General features: G+C 36.1%; 1 protein-coding gene across 3 annotated transcripts in view; it reads right to left on the bottom strand.

Moving 5' to 3' along the window:
* The window catches only part of twin, a 137,288-nt gene that overhangs the window by 19,920 nt on the left and 102,251 nt on the right, over nucleotides 1-15,117 (bottom strand). For all 3 annotated transcript variants that reach the window (XM_053749335.1, XM_064436142.1, XM_064436141.1), the window contains one exon: nucleotides 880-948. In XM_053749335.1, the coding sequence (XP_053605310.1) occupies nucleotides 880-948 (69 nt within the window). The remainder of the gene's footprint in view (nucleotides 1-879; nucleotides 949-15,117) is intronic.

Consider the following 15,117-nt stretch of genomic DNA (forward strand, 5'->3'; position numbering starts at 1 on the left):
GCGCGAAGTCTTAACAGTTATGCAATAAAGTATTCTGTAGTGAATAATAAATATTTACGAATAGACATTTCTCCCGAAGCGTGTGGCACGTTTAGGCGTCCGTTTTGATTTATGTAAATTAGGCTCGCGTCTTGGTCTGCGTTGAGAGTCCAACTACAGCAGGAATGCGTGACGGGAACCGGTGCTGCATCCAAACCAATAAAATTCGATTAATTTCCCAGAGCAATACGTGAGAAAAATCAAATAGCCCGCTAGCAGCAAATATATAAATCTTTTTAATGAATTTATCAAGTGATTCAGTAATTTTAACACCTAGTGTAAAATGCGAGGACTTATGAATACCAGCGCCATAAATTTTACTCACTACAAAGTTGTCTGTAATAAAAAGAACGACAAGATCCGCGTCGTATATTATATTGAAATGTATTTATAACCTACAGATAGTATGTCCTTTAGTTAAAACGAAGATGGTGACAGAGCGTTCGTTAACAAATCATCGGGAATGTGAAACCACGTGAACGAAGTAACGGTGCTGGGAAATGAATTACAAGCGGCTGTTGAAAGTTAGAACAGGACCGACAAACCTTCCCGAGTTCTCCCACGGGTGGATGGTGTACCGTTGGACAGCGGGGCGGTCTTCAGCTGTGGCTATTTATTAGAAGGTCCGCGCGCGCCGCGCCCATACACGCCACCATGACACTTTATTAATGACGAACTCGGTGGAAAACTTTTTGCTATCAATATTAAATTACATCTGCACTGTTGTTCGCCGGGCAATGTGGAGAAAATAGCAATGATGGCTCTCGTTACAAATTAATGTTGACCGTTGCGTTTAATTACTTATATAAAGTAGGAAATTAATGAAACGCGTATACTTACATGTCGGCCGAGTTCTGTTTGGTCGCGTCAGGGGTATCCAAGGCCTCTGTGGTGGCAAAGTGGCAGTAACTGAAACAAAAAATAAAACATATCTAAAATTTACTCGGGACTACGAAGACGGTTATTTCATGAGTATTTTAGCTGAAAATGTATTTACAGAGATATTGCGATTGGTGATAAAAAAATTATACGCTTCCGCACAATCGTGAGGTTTATTGTTGTGAAATCGTCGATCGTGCGTATTATGTTAGTTATTCATTTATTCTCATTGAATACCAAAATTGCCGATGCAGATGAGAGATGGGTAGACACCCTGGTGAGATTGATAAAAAAGTCTTCAATACACGATGCCGCTGAATATATATTAGAACGCTGTAGAAGCAAATGGGTCCAAAAAACTAACACCTATTGTTCTGCTCGGGGTACGCAACGAAACAGCAAATCGTGCTAGGTACCGATAAGCGCTCGGCAGTTTGTTCATACAACGACAACGGTATCGGAACCGCATTTGCAAATACAGACGCTGCTGTAAAAACATAACTAGGCAACGACGCAAAACATCTAATGATAACATGACAGTGGAGCACAGTGACATCATTACGGGTCCGATTGATTTTGAAGTCGTATCGATCGGCCCTCGATCACGAAAGGACAAAAAACGAATTTATCAAACGCTGTCGTGAGAAAAAATGGATAACCATTTATCTTGGGTCTTAAATATGACGGTGCTTCAAAATATGAAGGCAAATCAATAAAGCGTACCATTTATCTCATTAGCATATAATGGTCGGGTCACATATTTCTGAGAGTGAATCTGTACCAACATACAATGATTTATTGCCGTAAATAAGATGAATATCTGAAGATGTTTGGCATGTTAACACGTCAAGGAAAAATATGATTTTACGGCTACGTTTTGATGAATAATTATGATCGTAATGCGCCATATTTTCCAATGGGTCTATGGGTTACAACGGAACAATACATCACATCATCAGTTTTGTGACCCTATGAAGAACAATTTGTGTAATTCCCCGAACGCCAAATATTATTTCTGTATTATTCGCTCGACCTAGCACAAAGTAGTAGAATAATAAAGCCCGAGGGAAACGAACTAGTTATCGTGTATCAACCGGATCAATTTATTCCTGTTAATGCCTTTGGAAAATCATACCATGTAGATAAAATATGGATTTGACTCGACAAGAAAAACAAACATTATAAATATTTCGCAAACAAATAGTTTGACCAATAAAGAAATTACTATATTTTCACAATTTTATTTTAGCACGTGCACGTGGTTTATATACATCGGACTTTAATACATATACAATTCAAACATGCTGCTTACTCTTGAATTCCTCATTAGTTACTAATTCTAATAGGTATGTTATATGTGTATTTTAGTTTCTTTGGTTTAGTAATTATTCTTCGCTCCCATGGGAATTTCGGGATAAAAAGTGTGTAATTCCAGGTTATATTCTACCCGTATACCAAATATATTCTACCCGTATACCAAATTTCATAATAATCCGTCCAGTAGATTTTAGGTGAAGGAGTAACAAACATACATACACACATACATGCTCACAAACTTTCTCATTTATAATATTAGTAGGAAGTAGGATACCAGATGCTTTACCTAGTACATTAAGTAAGATTTAATTATTAAGTCGTATAAATGTGCAATCCGTAACTAACTCTATGAATTAATTCGTCGCACATATTACAGATATGGATTTGATAATGGAAATATAACATTTAATATAATATTTAAATAGAATAGGTCGTTTCTCAATGACTAAAGCTTGCATCTATCCATACTTTGATTAGAATAAAGATTATTAACTCCTCTAATCTCATCATGTCTCTAAAGAGCTAGCGCGCAAAAAAAAAACAAACCTTGTAATTTAATTAGTCGTGATCACGTTTAGTATCAATATAATAATTCGGTTTAATGTTCTTAGCGTGTCGATAAAAAGTGAGATAGACGCGTTAAAGTTAAAATAAATTAAAGATATATATTTTTTTAATAATACAAGTGTTAAAAAATTTTGAAACGCAAGAGCTAATCAGCGATTCTCGTAATACCGACATAGTGAACGTATTTTTTAAATTACTACACCATAAGAAAAACTCCTAAAATATGTATGTAAATATACATGTTGTTTACAGGATATAGCAGTCGTTACATGTCGCATAATGTATTCGAGTGCTTGCTCCAGTGGGTGTTAGCGGTCCCTTCAACATTAATATTAAAATCAGAATAATAACCTTCGGCTAGAAAGGTCTCGGAGTAGGTTTATAATATTTGTTTAATATATTTACTCGTCCTTCAACACAACGCGAGAATGAGGTGGTTGATCAAGTTGATCTGATCTGAAGAATCTCGATTGATCGCGCTGCGTTGCAATCAGCAGTCCTCAAACCGGCTTCTCTAGCAAAAATTTTATATGCCAAAATTAATATCTAACATCGGTCCGCTCAAGTAGGACTTCAGTATAACAAGTATTCGATATTACTCGCCTTTCTGCTATTATCGATATTTTAAATCTTGAGTGATGCAGCTACTAAGTAGTTGCATAAATGCTAAAATACTCAATGTAACATTTGAATAGTCAGAGCCTATGAAAATCTAAGTATAATTAGAAGCTGCATAGAGAAGAAATAGTTGGCTTCATCAATATTCTAATTAGACCCGACAAGACGTCATACGAAATAAAAACGTAAAAAGCAGTATAGAAAAAGTGCAGTAAGTAAGAGCGAACTCTTAGCGGCCCGAATGGGCAGAGGCGTGAAGTCGTTGCATCGGGCGCGGGCGAGTCATCTCATTACACTTTGTAATTAGACCCGTGGGTCGGGCTGCACTAAATCACGAGGGGCCGGTTTAGCATGCGCGAGCGCCGCGCCCGCCGGCGTCTCCCGAACACCCATAACAAACGAGACAATACTTTTACGGCCCTGTTATTGAATATTAAAACATCAACAGGCACATCGTCTGCCGCCGCTTTCAAAATATAACCCATATAATCATAGTTTATTGTCATATAACGCGTGTGATAAATGGAGAAAATGAACGTGTCAATAGTTTCTATCATCAACTTTCAAAAAGCTATAACGAATATAGACCACAAGACAAAACACAAGCAAAAAGCGGAAAAACAAAACTTTCACAATGAAACCTTTCAGCTCAACGCTACTTCCAACAATGCTAACAAGAAAAGGCAGGCTCGAACAAGGTGGTGTTAGAATCAACACACAAGAGTATTTGAGTGAAAGTCGAATGAGCACTAGAGGCACTGGATAAGTTGACGGTGATAAACATCGACACGCTCTTGTTTGCGCTCCGATATCGAGATAAGGCTTTCTCAGTTCATCTCAAAGCTACCGTGTACGCCTCATATAACGAAAATTGACATCGCAAATATTCGCGAAACAGAAGACTTCACTACGATAGCATCTAGTAAAAACAAGTTTTTGTATATCAAGAAGAGCAAAACAAAATTTAAAATTCAAAACGACAGCAAATTCTGAGCCTGAGAGTCAAGATGGGAATGATTACCGTGACTGTAATGGAAATGATAATAACCAACGTAATGAGATCGCAGAGTTGATCAATTCTATGCTAATCATTTCCAAGTCATTGACTATCGCATCTTCGCCAGACTCTGGGGAGCCGGCCGCAAACCGGTATGAGGCCTGTCGCATCATCTTTTAAGCAAAAACTACTACTATATTTGATATTTTTTGCTATTTCTTAAAGATGACTCGCAGTAGTTTGAAAATATTATTGGTAAAAATGTAATGGTGAACTTATAAAATGTATGTACAAATAAGTTACATACATTCTATGACTGAAGCTGCCGGCGGGATATCGTCGCGTGTATCGACTGCTAACTGGCTTAAGCAGCATACCAAGGCATCATTATGCATCCACTGCATCTATTACCATTTTCGTAATGTGACATAAATGAATGTGACGGTTTGTTAATTCAGTACATGTTCATGTTATAATCGGTTAGGCTACTACAAAACACATTTATCACGTCAACAATGAGATTTCGATGGTCAAGCAAGTGTCTAAATATTAAGCAAAAAAGTTGAAATTATAATGAGATGTCAAAAGAGACATTTCAATTTTACCAATGATGACATGGACCGGTCCTATCGCAACTCATATTCAATATTTTACAAAATAGATTTGTAAATATTTCTTGTCAAAAAACTAGAGGTAATAAAAAAATACGAAACGGATTTATTACATGTGACGCCTAGCATTATTGTTACTAAGAAACAGCTTCCAGCGTCTCACAATAATTATGCGAGTCTTCTCAAAATAAAGTTTGCACAATAAATTTTCGCAGGAATCCTGTATCTTTTAGAAATTGGTACAACGACCCCGACCGGTGATTATATCTCAAAGCCACTCAAAGCGGACACCATAAAGGACTTACATATTTCGCGGGAGGTCTATATGACATAACATAATAATCACTTAACGTCACAGTTTCTAGATGCTTACTGATTTAATCCAAAATTAGGCAAGACAAGGCTGTATTGTTTTACGACTAGGCTGTATTACACACCCAATCCTCTTCTGCAGTGTGCAGGCTCTAATGTTAGCACTTAACGATCAACCGATTGATGCAATTGACCCAAATGGGTACTGGGATTACATCGGCCCCTGGCCAGTAAACTACTAACAACCCGTCCTTTTAATAGCTCTCAAAGGTATCTCCATTATGGGCAGACCTATTTAATTTGACAAAGTGTTTAGTTTTATGTAGACGTCAAGTAAGAATCGCATTTATTTCTAATTTATTCGATCGATTATGATCTTAGTGTAAATCTCAGTTTTTATCAAATCAACATTAATGAAACTGTTCAGCGTTCTTATGCATTATTTGAAGGCAATTGCTCGTTCTGCTCCGCCGATCGCAGCAAGGGGCGGTTTTTGCATATTTTGTGACACTGAATTCTCTACGCACGTACAAACATTTCGTGTAGGGGATTTCGTAGAACCCATTTTATTTCTTATCCATATCGTTTCAGATAGTACAGGCCATGTCATGTCTTTGAATTTAAAATAAAATTATTTACTGCAAATGGAAATTCTCGGAACAATTTCAATTTATGATCTTCTTCTTGGCCAGTTTTTGCGAAGAGAATTGTTTTGTATGGATGTGAATTTTTATGACAATGTATTTTATGTAGTCTCTATACCAAATTCACAATTTGGCACACCTCAGGAACATTTGCCCACGCGGCTGCATGTCCTCAGCGCGACCATTCACGGCCAAGGCCACAGAGATAATAAATGCGTAATGATGAACGATGTGCTGCCGAGCAAAAAACCGCGCGCGCGCTTCCCCACGTGGGGAGTCTTTATGACTCTCTGACAAGATTTAATGGTTCGGAAAATTACAGTGCTACCGACGAATCTACCGTCCGAATGAAATGTATTGCGTGACATCGGTTTTTATAAGGGCAAAAAGTACTAGGCGTTTTATGCCACGTTTGTATTCAAATTGGAATCAGATAATATCGAAGCATCGGGGACGTTTGGTTATCGACTCTATTCTATCGGAGTGTTCAATTAGAGGTACAAGAAGCCATCAGCCGTGCTGCTTGGTTGGTCGTAAATCATAGACAGCATGTATTGTCTTATGGAGCCATGTACAATAATATAAAATGCCATTTCAGCAGACGTTGCAGTAAAGGCAAATTGGGAGAGAGTGAGTGAAAATCTTTCTTAGCACATGAATATTATATACATTTTGCCGCTTATCATTTTCTACACTTTAATCTTTTCACTAATAAGGCTTTCATCAGTAAGGTATCGTTCATTACGCCGCCGCTTTTACTCTGATTAAATTAACTTGGAAAGACCATGCTCCAATATGAAGAGCAATCAACTTTGTTGGGTAAGACTAATATTTCTATTACAGTAATTCTGTCCTCGATTAATTCTTGGTACAAAAATGATTGATATTGCCCTGTGCCAAGGGAATTCAATTTGTCCGGTCCGATTTGCTAGCGAGTGGCCGGAATTTACTAACGTTTTTACGTTAAGATAAAATCTACACTTTACTGATAGAGTTTCGCATTCGTATCACGCGCTCCCATTCCTTCAACCTAGTGCATCGTACTTGGAAATGTGCAGCGTGGTGCGTGTGTGGGTTGTCTTCGATGCGAAAATAATGCTATTGAAGCCTTGAGCTGCGAGGTGAACGAACTGCAGATAGGTAAACATCGCACTGATTGATTAGCTGGTTCAGTAACAAACAAAATGTTTTTGAATAGTGAGGTGATTCTGCTAATAGACAGTTTCTGTCTGCCATGGTATTTAGTAGAAGGTTAACGTCATGTTATATTTTTTATTTTCAATTTCATAAATAGAAAATATAGAGTATCCTTTTATAGAAACCATTGAGTCATGGGTTAAGCAGAGCATACTAGAGATGAACGCATCTGATAACTACATAAACATGACGGTTTCTAGAGAAGGCCATAGAATTTCGCAGGTAAACAGTACAATCTTCCATCAAATGTCAGAAATGGCGATGTCGGCTATCCGGCGACGTAGGGCCCGCTCGAAAACGGCTCAGTCATGTTCAATGGCAACGGGTACGCTCGCTCGTGCATTACCTACAGGACAAGCCGGAGCTACGAACATTAATCAATTGGAGAATCACTTATTTTTTTTATAAATATTTTCACATAATATTGTAAACCATTTGTTACATACTTAACAACATATTTCATCGACAGGTACTTATTAATGCACAAGTATGTATTAAATATTTTAAGCTCTATGCTATAGCTATACTAGCTCTAAGCTATAAGCTCTATTTTAGCTTATGGGACTGATCATTTTGTTTGACTCACATTGTTATAATAGCTATGATATTTTACTACACATACATTTTATTAAAAACGGCCCCAAACCCGTCATGGAATGATAATTGCAATAGGGAAGAGTTGCCGGCTTTTCAGTAAGTCGTAGACTCATTTTTGTAAGGTTCCAAACTACCTTTAGAACTAGTTATAAAAAAGAAGGATGCAATTTTGCCTTGTTTCTAACCTTCTATTTATTATATTAGATTTGATATCACGATACGACGCTCAATTTCGTGTATGTAATCTAGATGCCTCATCCGAAAGTAAGCTGGTTAGGCTTCATTGACGCGATGTTACCGGGTACGACAAACAAGGCAATTGCTCAGCAGATCTCTATCAAACACGCAATGGACGACAGCCGAGGACTAAGCGTCGTCTATATTCACTATATCAGTATGGTAATGGTGGTAAGATCATACTGTACGCCCTGTCAATGATATTATAAATAACTGTTTACAATTGAGTTGTTTCGGGTTAATTCTTAAATTTATTTTCTTACCAAGGTTTTAGCAAGTGTAACTTAGTGAAAGATGGTGTTATGAAAAGCGTTTGATTTATTTTCAGTTTACAGAGGGCTATGGAATATCAATGGGTCTTTTTAAGTTGGGTGTGTTAAGCTTAAATAAAGTAAATTATAAGGTAAGCACTAATATACTTGTATTGGTGCTTAGGAACTAGCAATTTTATTATCTGTTACTGTCATGTGAAAATTATAAAGAAACGGTTTTGTGAAATCTTACTACGTAACTTTATTTTCTTCCTTCAAGCACGGCCCAATCACATGATTTCAGACGTAATATCTTTTTAACTACACTGTTTTCCTTTCTTCTTATGACGTCATGCCAATCTATTAGAATTGTTTGCAATACAAACGTCGCTGTGAAGACAAATATTTTTGACAGTTCGAACCACTCACATCAACTCATATGTAAATATTATCAGGACCACTTTATTGCTGTTGGTAAACCGCAAGTATCATATTCTATGTCGACACACTGGAATCATTCTGTTGAAAGTAACAATGGATGGATCATTAGCATGCATTTGCAACTTTTACTTCACCAAATTTCAGCCTCGTGCGCCATTGTTAGTATATGAGAAAAAGATAGCAAAAATGCAGTAATAATGCTAGCAAGAATTATGACGAATAGAAAGTAAAGTGAAATACTTATTATTGAATCGGGAAATATCGGAATTGGAATACTTAATGTTTAAAATTGTGAAATCCGATTTCTACGTTTCATAATAAAAGCATTGGAGTGAATGGCAATGCTTACTGTGGAAGATCATTACAATTATTAGCTTTGAAGTTATTGCGCATTTTTAATTTTACTCATGTTATCACCTGAAATAGACGATTTATTTATTAACGATTTTACAGTTCAGTTTGAGTAGGTACCTAATAAAGACACCCGACGAATGTTCATGTAAATCTCAATATAAGACTAATTCAAAGTCGGTAGCGAAAGCTGTGAAAGATAGCTACATGAAGACGTGGGTATCATGTGAACTATTGGCCTATCGTGATCAAGAAAGGCGAAAGTGATCGGATGGGTTCAATAGATGAGATAATATGTTCATCGCATGTGAAAGTATTTTATTTAGCCTTAATATTATATCTGGCCTAATAAATAAAAAGGAAAGTTTCAGGTAGCTAATATTTGTATAGCATTTTTGCATGTGCTTGCTGAACAGAGAATATGTTACGAGCATTGCACACGCTTGCTTGCAACAAATTAACGCACATGCAAAGCTGGACTGTTATATTCATTTGTGACCCACATAAAACTATATTAACGCTTTTCTATTTTCACGTCTCACCTACAACGTTAAACAGACATTAAAATAGAAAATGGCTTAATGCGTTTGCGCAGGAAGGAAATACAACTGATTATGATCAATATTCAGAAATGAAAGGTTGAGATTAAAAGCTAGTGGCGCCATGGTGGTCAGTGAACCGTCGGGTGAAAGGTGAAACCTAGCAGCTGCTGCAAGTGTCAAAGTACTCGACTTCCGTGAGCTGGTTGGTGTTATACGTATGGATAAAAGTGAGTGTGAGGATCTATTAAATATTTTTCATTCTATCTATCGGGCAATACGCTGGAAGAAAATAAATAATAGAGCCCTTAAAAATAAGCTTCATTAAAACAACAATTAGAGTAGGTTGACTTTAATTTTAGCTTGCGCAGAAAAACCTAAATTATGCTATTCTGTCTAAACGTCAGCGGCGCGCAGGTTAAAAAGTCAACATCAAAGTTGACTGGTGCAGGCTTAAAGTCATTTGAAATATGGCCTACACTATTAGGCAAGTAACATCCTACGCTCTATTCAATTAAAGCTTAAAACAAGATGGAAGAGATAACCCAGCATAATAGCTGGAATGCAAATACGTTATAATACAAACTATTAATCAAGAATATCTTGAATCTTCGCTGAAGGGCGAATTAATTAGATAGTTGCTCGGGGAATACATGAAACTGATTCTTCAAACCACGCGTTAATTGTTGTTGCAAGCATTGTATAGCTCTGAACATGTACAGGCAAACGCTTTGGTGTGTCATAAACTAATCAGTGTGTGCTAGGAGTCTTACTAATATTTCAAAACATTTAGTAAAAGATATTTTGTATATATTAAAAAGCTTTATCTTTTGCCATTTCGCTACCGATTTTTGCAAGCTATCTTTAGTAGTAGGTGCAAGACATGTCAAAGAATACCAAGAATATAATAGACTATTTTTCTGGGTTGGCAGTAAGATTGATCGGTTGAAAGCGAAAGTGAAGATCGTGAGGTGACTAGGAACGAGCAAAGTAAAAAGCTTTTCCACAAAATCATGGTAAACTATAAGTACGTAAATAAAGGAATTTGCAAAGATATGATTATGAAAAAGAATGACTTAAAAACAATCGATTAATTAACACAGGATTTTTTAAATGCAACGTGTTGTTTTTCGTACTCTCTGGCAAGAAGAGAAATATATATCGAAATGATATATTTGATTCACACAAGTTAAAAAACTGTTAGAAGATTAATCAATGGGATATTTGAAATTATAGGTAATAACATATAATAGAGGAAATCCTTCAAATTAAAGAGTTTCCCAGACACTTTAGTTACACATCTTAGCAACAGTTATAATAACAACCGGTTAATATATACCAAACACATTTCGTTAAGTTATAACGATTTATGAACCTACGTACCTGACGCTCAATGATTTTAGCCCTTGAAATTTGCCTTTGAAGGAAAAATGTGTAACAATATTGAATGACACAATATGAAAAAAAACAATACTGTAATCACAGTTGTAATTGATTTAATTCTGATTGAAAAATATGATTCAAACGACACTGCAAAAAGCTTAGAGATTGATATAAATATTTCTGTGATAATATTAAAACAATAGTAATAGGATTGATCTGTAAAATTTATGTGCTTAAAAAATTTACCCCGGCATACACGAGTAAACATTTACATCCTCAATTCAAGTTTCTAATTTGTTATCCAAAGCAACGTTTACACAAGCGAGAGTCATTCTAATTTCATTAGTCGTCCATAAATCTCAATTTACATGAAATGTTTATACTTGCAACAAAACTTGCCAACTATCTGGCCCGGACACTTCGCCGCTGAACGTGGATCAAGGTTTTCTACTCATAAATCTATCGGAACGTACGAAACCAACGGCCATGAACCGAGCGCGAACCGCCTATGTACTTTGTACTTTTGGCTTTCAAAATAGGTCTGAATACTCACATTGTATTTTGTCATGCGATGTTCTAAGCACAAAGAGCCTTGTGAAAGGTGAACAACCTGCCCTCGTTATCTACGTACATATATGTGGATAGAGTATATTAGAGTGACATCAGTACTGCGCCAACGTAATAAACAATGCGCCTATCCACTTCTGGTGTACTTTATCGGGTTCAATGCAACATTTCTATAACTTTATTGAACTTCGATAATTACCCTGTCTCAATATGAACAATAAATCAATAATTCACAGAAACAGATAAATGTGAAGTAGTTATTAAGTTGAATTATATTATTTGTGAGCACTTGCCTGAAGAACTAAATTCTAAATTTAATACAGAGATCTTGATGAATAATATAGACAGATATTAACCGAGAATAACTTTTGCAAATTCTCTCGTCAATTAGGAATTATATTTGAGTGAAGAAACTTGAGGATGGTTAAATTCGCTCGCTAATCCTAATGAAGCGAAGAGTTTTGTCAAATTCTGGCGGGCAGTAAAGACGTCGGTATTGCCGCTATCAAGATGTGACAAGGGTTCGTCGCCAGTCGATCGAACGCCTCAGTGCGATGACATGAGGGCAGACACGTGCATCATTTTGTTACCAATAGGTAAAATACATGTGACTAAATATTTTTTTCTTTCCATAGATCCTTTTTATAGTCATTCGTTATCCAACAAAATTAGATCCAATAAAAGAACAAGTGAATGATTCCGCAAAATGTGTTTTGATGACCTAGTTTTTATGGTAGTTACCGCAAATGACGCATTCGGAAATCCACGTCAAGGATTTCTTTTGAAAATATAACTAACGGTAGTTAGAATACCATTGTTATATTTTCTTTGAGAATGCAACGGCAATTGTTTTTCCTTCGGAAGATAAACATTATTTTAAAAAGAGACAGCAAAATTTTTTTGAAAATATTTTTGCGAATTTAAAATTTTCAAATTGTATCATTTCTGTCACTTCAGCTCAGGTGTGGCGTAGGAAATACCGTTTATGACAAGTTCCACAAAAATTAACCCGTAGCGTTAGCCGTAAGAAGTCGTGACCGATTCAAAATAATTGGTAATAGTTGTACAGTCAAAAGCACCTCATCTTACCCAAATTGATTGCTGTTTCACCACTATTGCCGGATACATTGCGAGTAACTTTCAATGCAGTTGATTGTACCTACTTGTAGCAAAAAATTAAATATTCAAAACGGCAATTCAAATTGAAAGGCTATTTGAAAGCTTATGATTAAATAATTTCCACGCGAGAACCGGGAACGTTGTATGTTTTTGTTATTATATTGTATCAGGCAAAAAACATGACAGCTTCAGTCAGCAGACGCAATTACTGGGCAAAAAAACTTGGGTGAGTTTTGTAATGTGTGTGACTTTATATATAGTTTCGTGGCACTAATGTGCTCAATCGAGATGTAACTTTACGTAAAATATCTGTCAAGACTCAAATTAAATTACATGGAAATGATATGACTTCTCTGCCTAATGCTGAACCAAGATCCTCTGTAATGTGTTGGTCCCATGGGTCTAAGACATACGTATTAACTATGTTGATAGTCGTCCGAGACTCGTTTATTTATTATATTTTGATAACGAAAACATTTTTAATGAATTCAAGATAGAGACATAAACGAACAACACGCAACGCAAAACAGTTTTTGAATCAATGTACTTATCATTGTGTTGTATTAAGCTCTTCATTTTGGCAACTACACTTGTAATTACTATAATCATTTACGGCCAGGAAATTATCTTGTATATCTGAGACGAAATTACAGGGTCCATGTCACGATCGTCTTGTTATTAGCAAGTGACTCACCTTGCTTCATATCTAGGAATGTAGAAAAAACTTATGTTCACTGCATAAGTTAAGCATTAAGATCGTTCTAAATATGAATCTCGAAGGTCCAGTTACTAAATCATGTTTGGACTAAGAACCCCATAATAGGTCATAAATGAGGAGGTGAATTTATTAATAGGAGTTTATTAATATTACAGTACTAACAAACTGCAATTAATAAACTCACCTCCTAATTTACATGATCCATTCGAAATTCTGAAAAAAAAAAATCAACATCATCCGTCTATCCTTATTCCAAAAAGTTAAACGTTTATAGTTTCGTTCAACCATTTGACCTAGGGAATTCGAAAAGTCATCGATGAAGTTTTACTTTTTAAAGTAAAACCATGGTAAATTATCACGATCCAAAGTACAAATTAACATTAAATAATTATCTTGCTGAAAATGTTTTGCACTGTTGATTTCCCAACGGTTTTTGGCTCAACGTGCAGTCATATTGCCATCCAGGCCTCAGAATAACGGACTAATCTTAAAGAAATTATGAAAAACATTAAAGTTAGTTCTGACATATAAATTGTTAATGTCATCTATAATATTAATATTCATACATATAACAGTTTTACGATAATCTAATAGCAACATCTCTTTTTAGATGTTAAATATAGATTGCGGGAAAGTTGGAAGTGGTGAACTACCACTTTCTTTAGATGTACGAGTAGTGGTTGGTCGACCAAACATTGATTTATCTATCTAATTGATAAACCAGATGCCACATTCACTTGAAATCACTTTCTTAAAGATATGTTAATGATAAACCACAATCAGCAAAATATCTGAATAGTTTTTTCTTTTAGGAGGAGCAGGAAAGAAGACGTAATAGTAATGCAATTTTACATTTTACTATATTAGAAATGGGCTTAGTTCCCATTAGACATCCCAATGATGAAAATAACCACACAAATGAGAAAACAACAAGGCAGATTTATAGCAAAGATAGTTCGTTGACCTGTAACGCAACAGCTGTACGTCGAAAATAACCTCCGAGAATAGATGTCGGGCGTGCATCAGCTAAGCCAACACGTACCTACTTTCCAAGCAGCAGTTACAGACAGAGACGTGCCGGCGATCAGTCAGCGAGGCTATAGAAGATAATTAACAACGAAATTGTCCGGAGACAGCTAGACGCCTTACTTCTGTGGCCCGCGTTGCATTACGCCCCGCAATAATAACATACCGCACAACAGACACAAGGCAATTAAAAAAGTTGGAACGCCCGTTTCCCACACATTACTGGGTGAACGTTGTGACTGTATAGCAATAAGTACATAATTTAGTTGAGATACAGGACTCAGATGCCGAGACGAGGGAAATTGTTGGAATTGAGGTGAAAGCGGCTGCGGTGGATGAGACAATTACTGGATAATAGGGTTTGTAATAACATCGACATTTGTTGTAACTTCAAAATGCATTAGATATATATTTGTGATTTGTTTTTGAATAAAACAAAAAAAAATCTCGTTAAAACAAACGCCGACTAGCCTCACGCTCTGATTTGCATATCGGCAGCGAAAGTGTAGCTGCGGGTTAGTTTGACCTAAATTACTTTTATATGGATCAAAAATTTTGCAAAAACGACATTTTGTCTAAAATCTCTATACACAAACTCTACTTTGAAAAAAAAAATTGATAATATTGATGAAACTACTACGTAAAAACCTTCGCTTAGCAATAGACATCAGATTCCTTTAAAACCGGTGCATTCGAATATTAATCGC

Source organism: Plodia interpunctella, chromosome 9, assembly GCF_027563975.2.
Source record: "Plodia interpunctella isolate USDA-ARS_2022_Savannah chromosome 9, ilPloInte3.2, whole genome shotgun sequence".
Lineage (NCBI taxonomy): Eukaryota > Metazoa > Arthropoda > Insecta > Lepidoptera > Pyralidae > Plodia > Plodia interpunctella.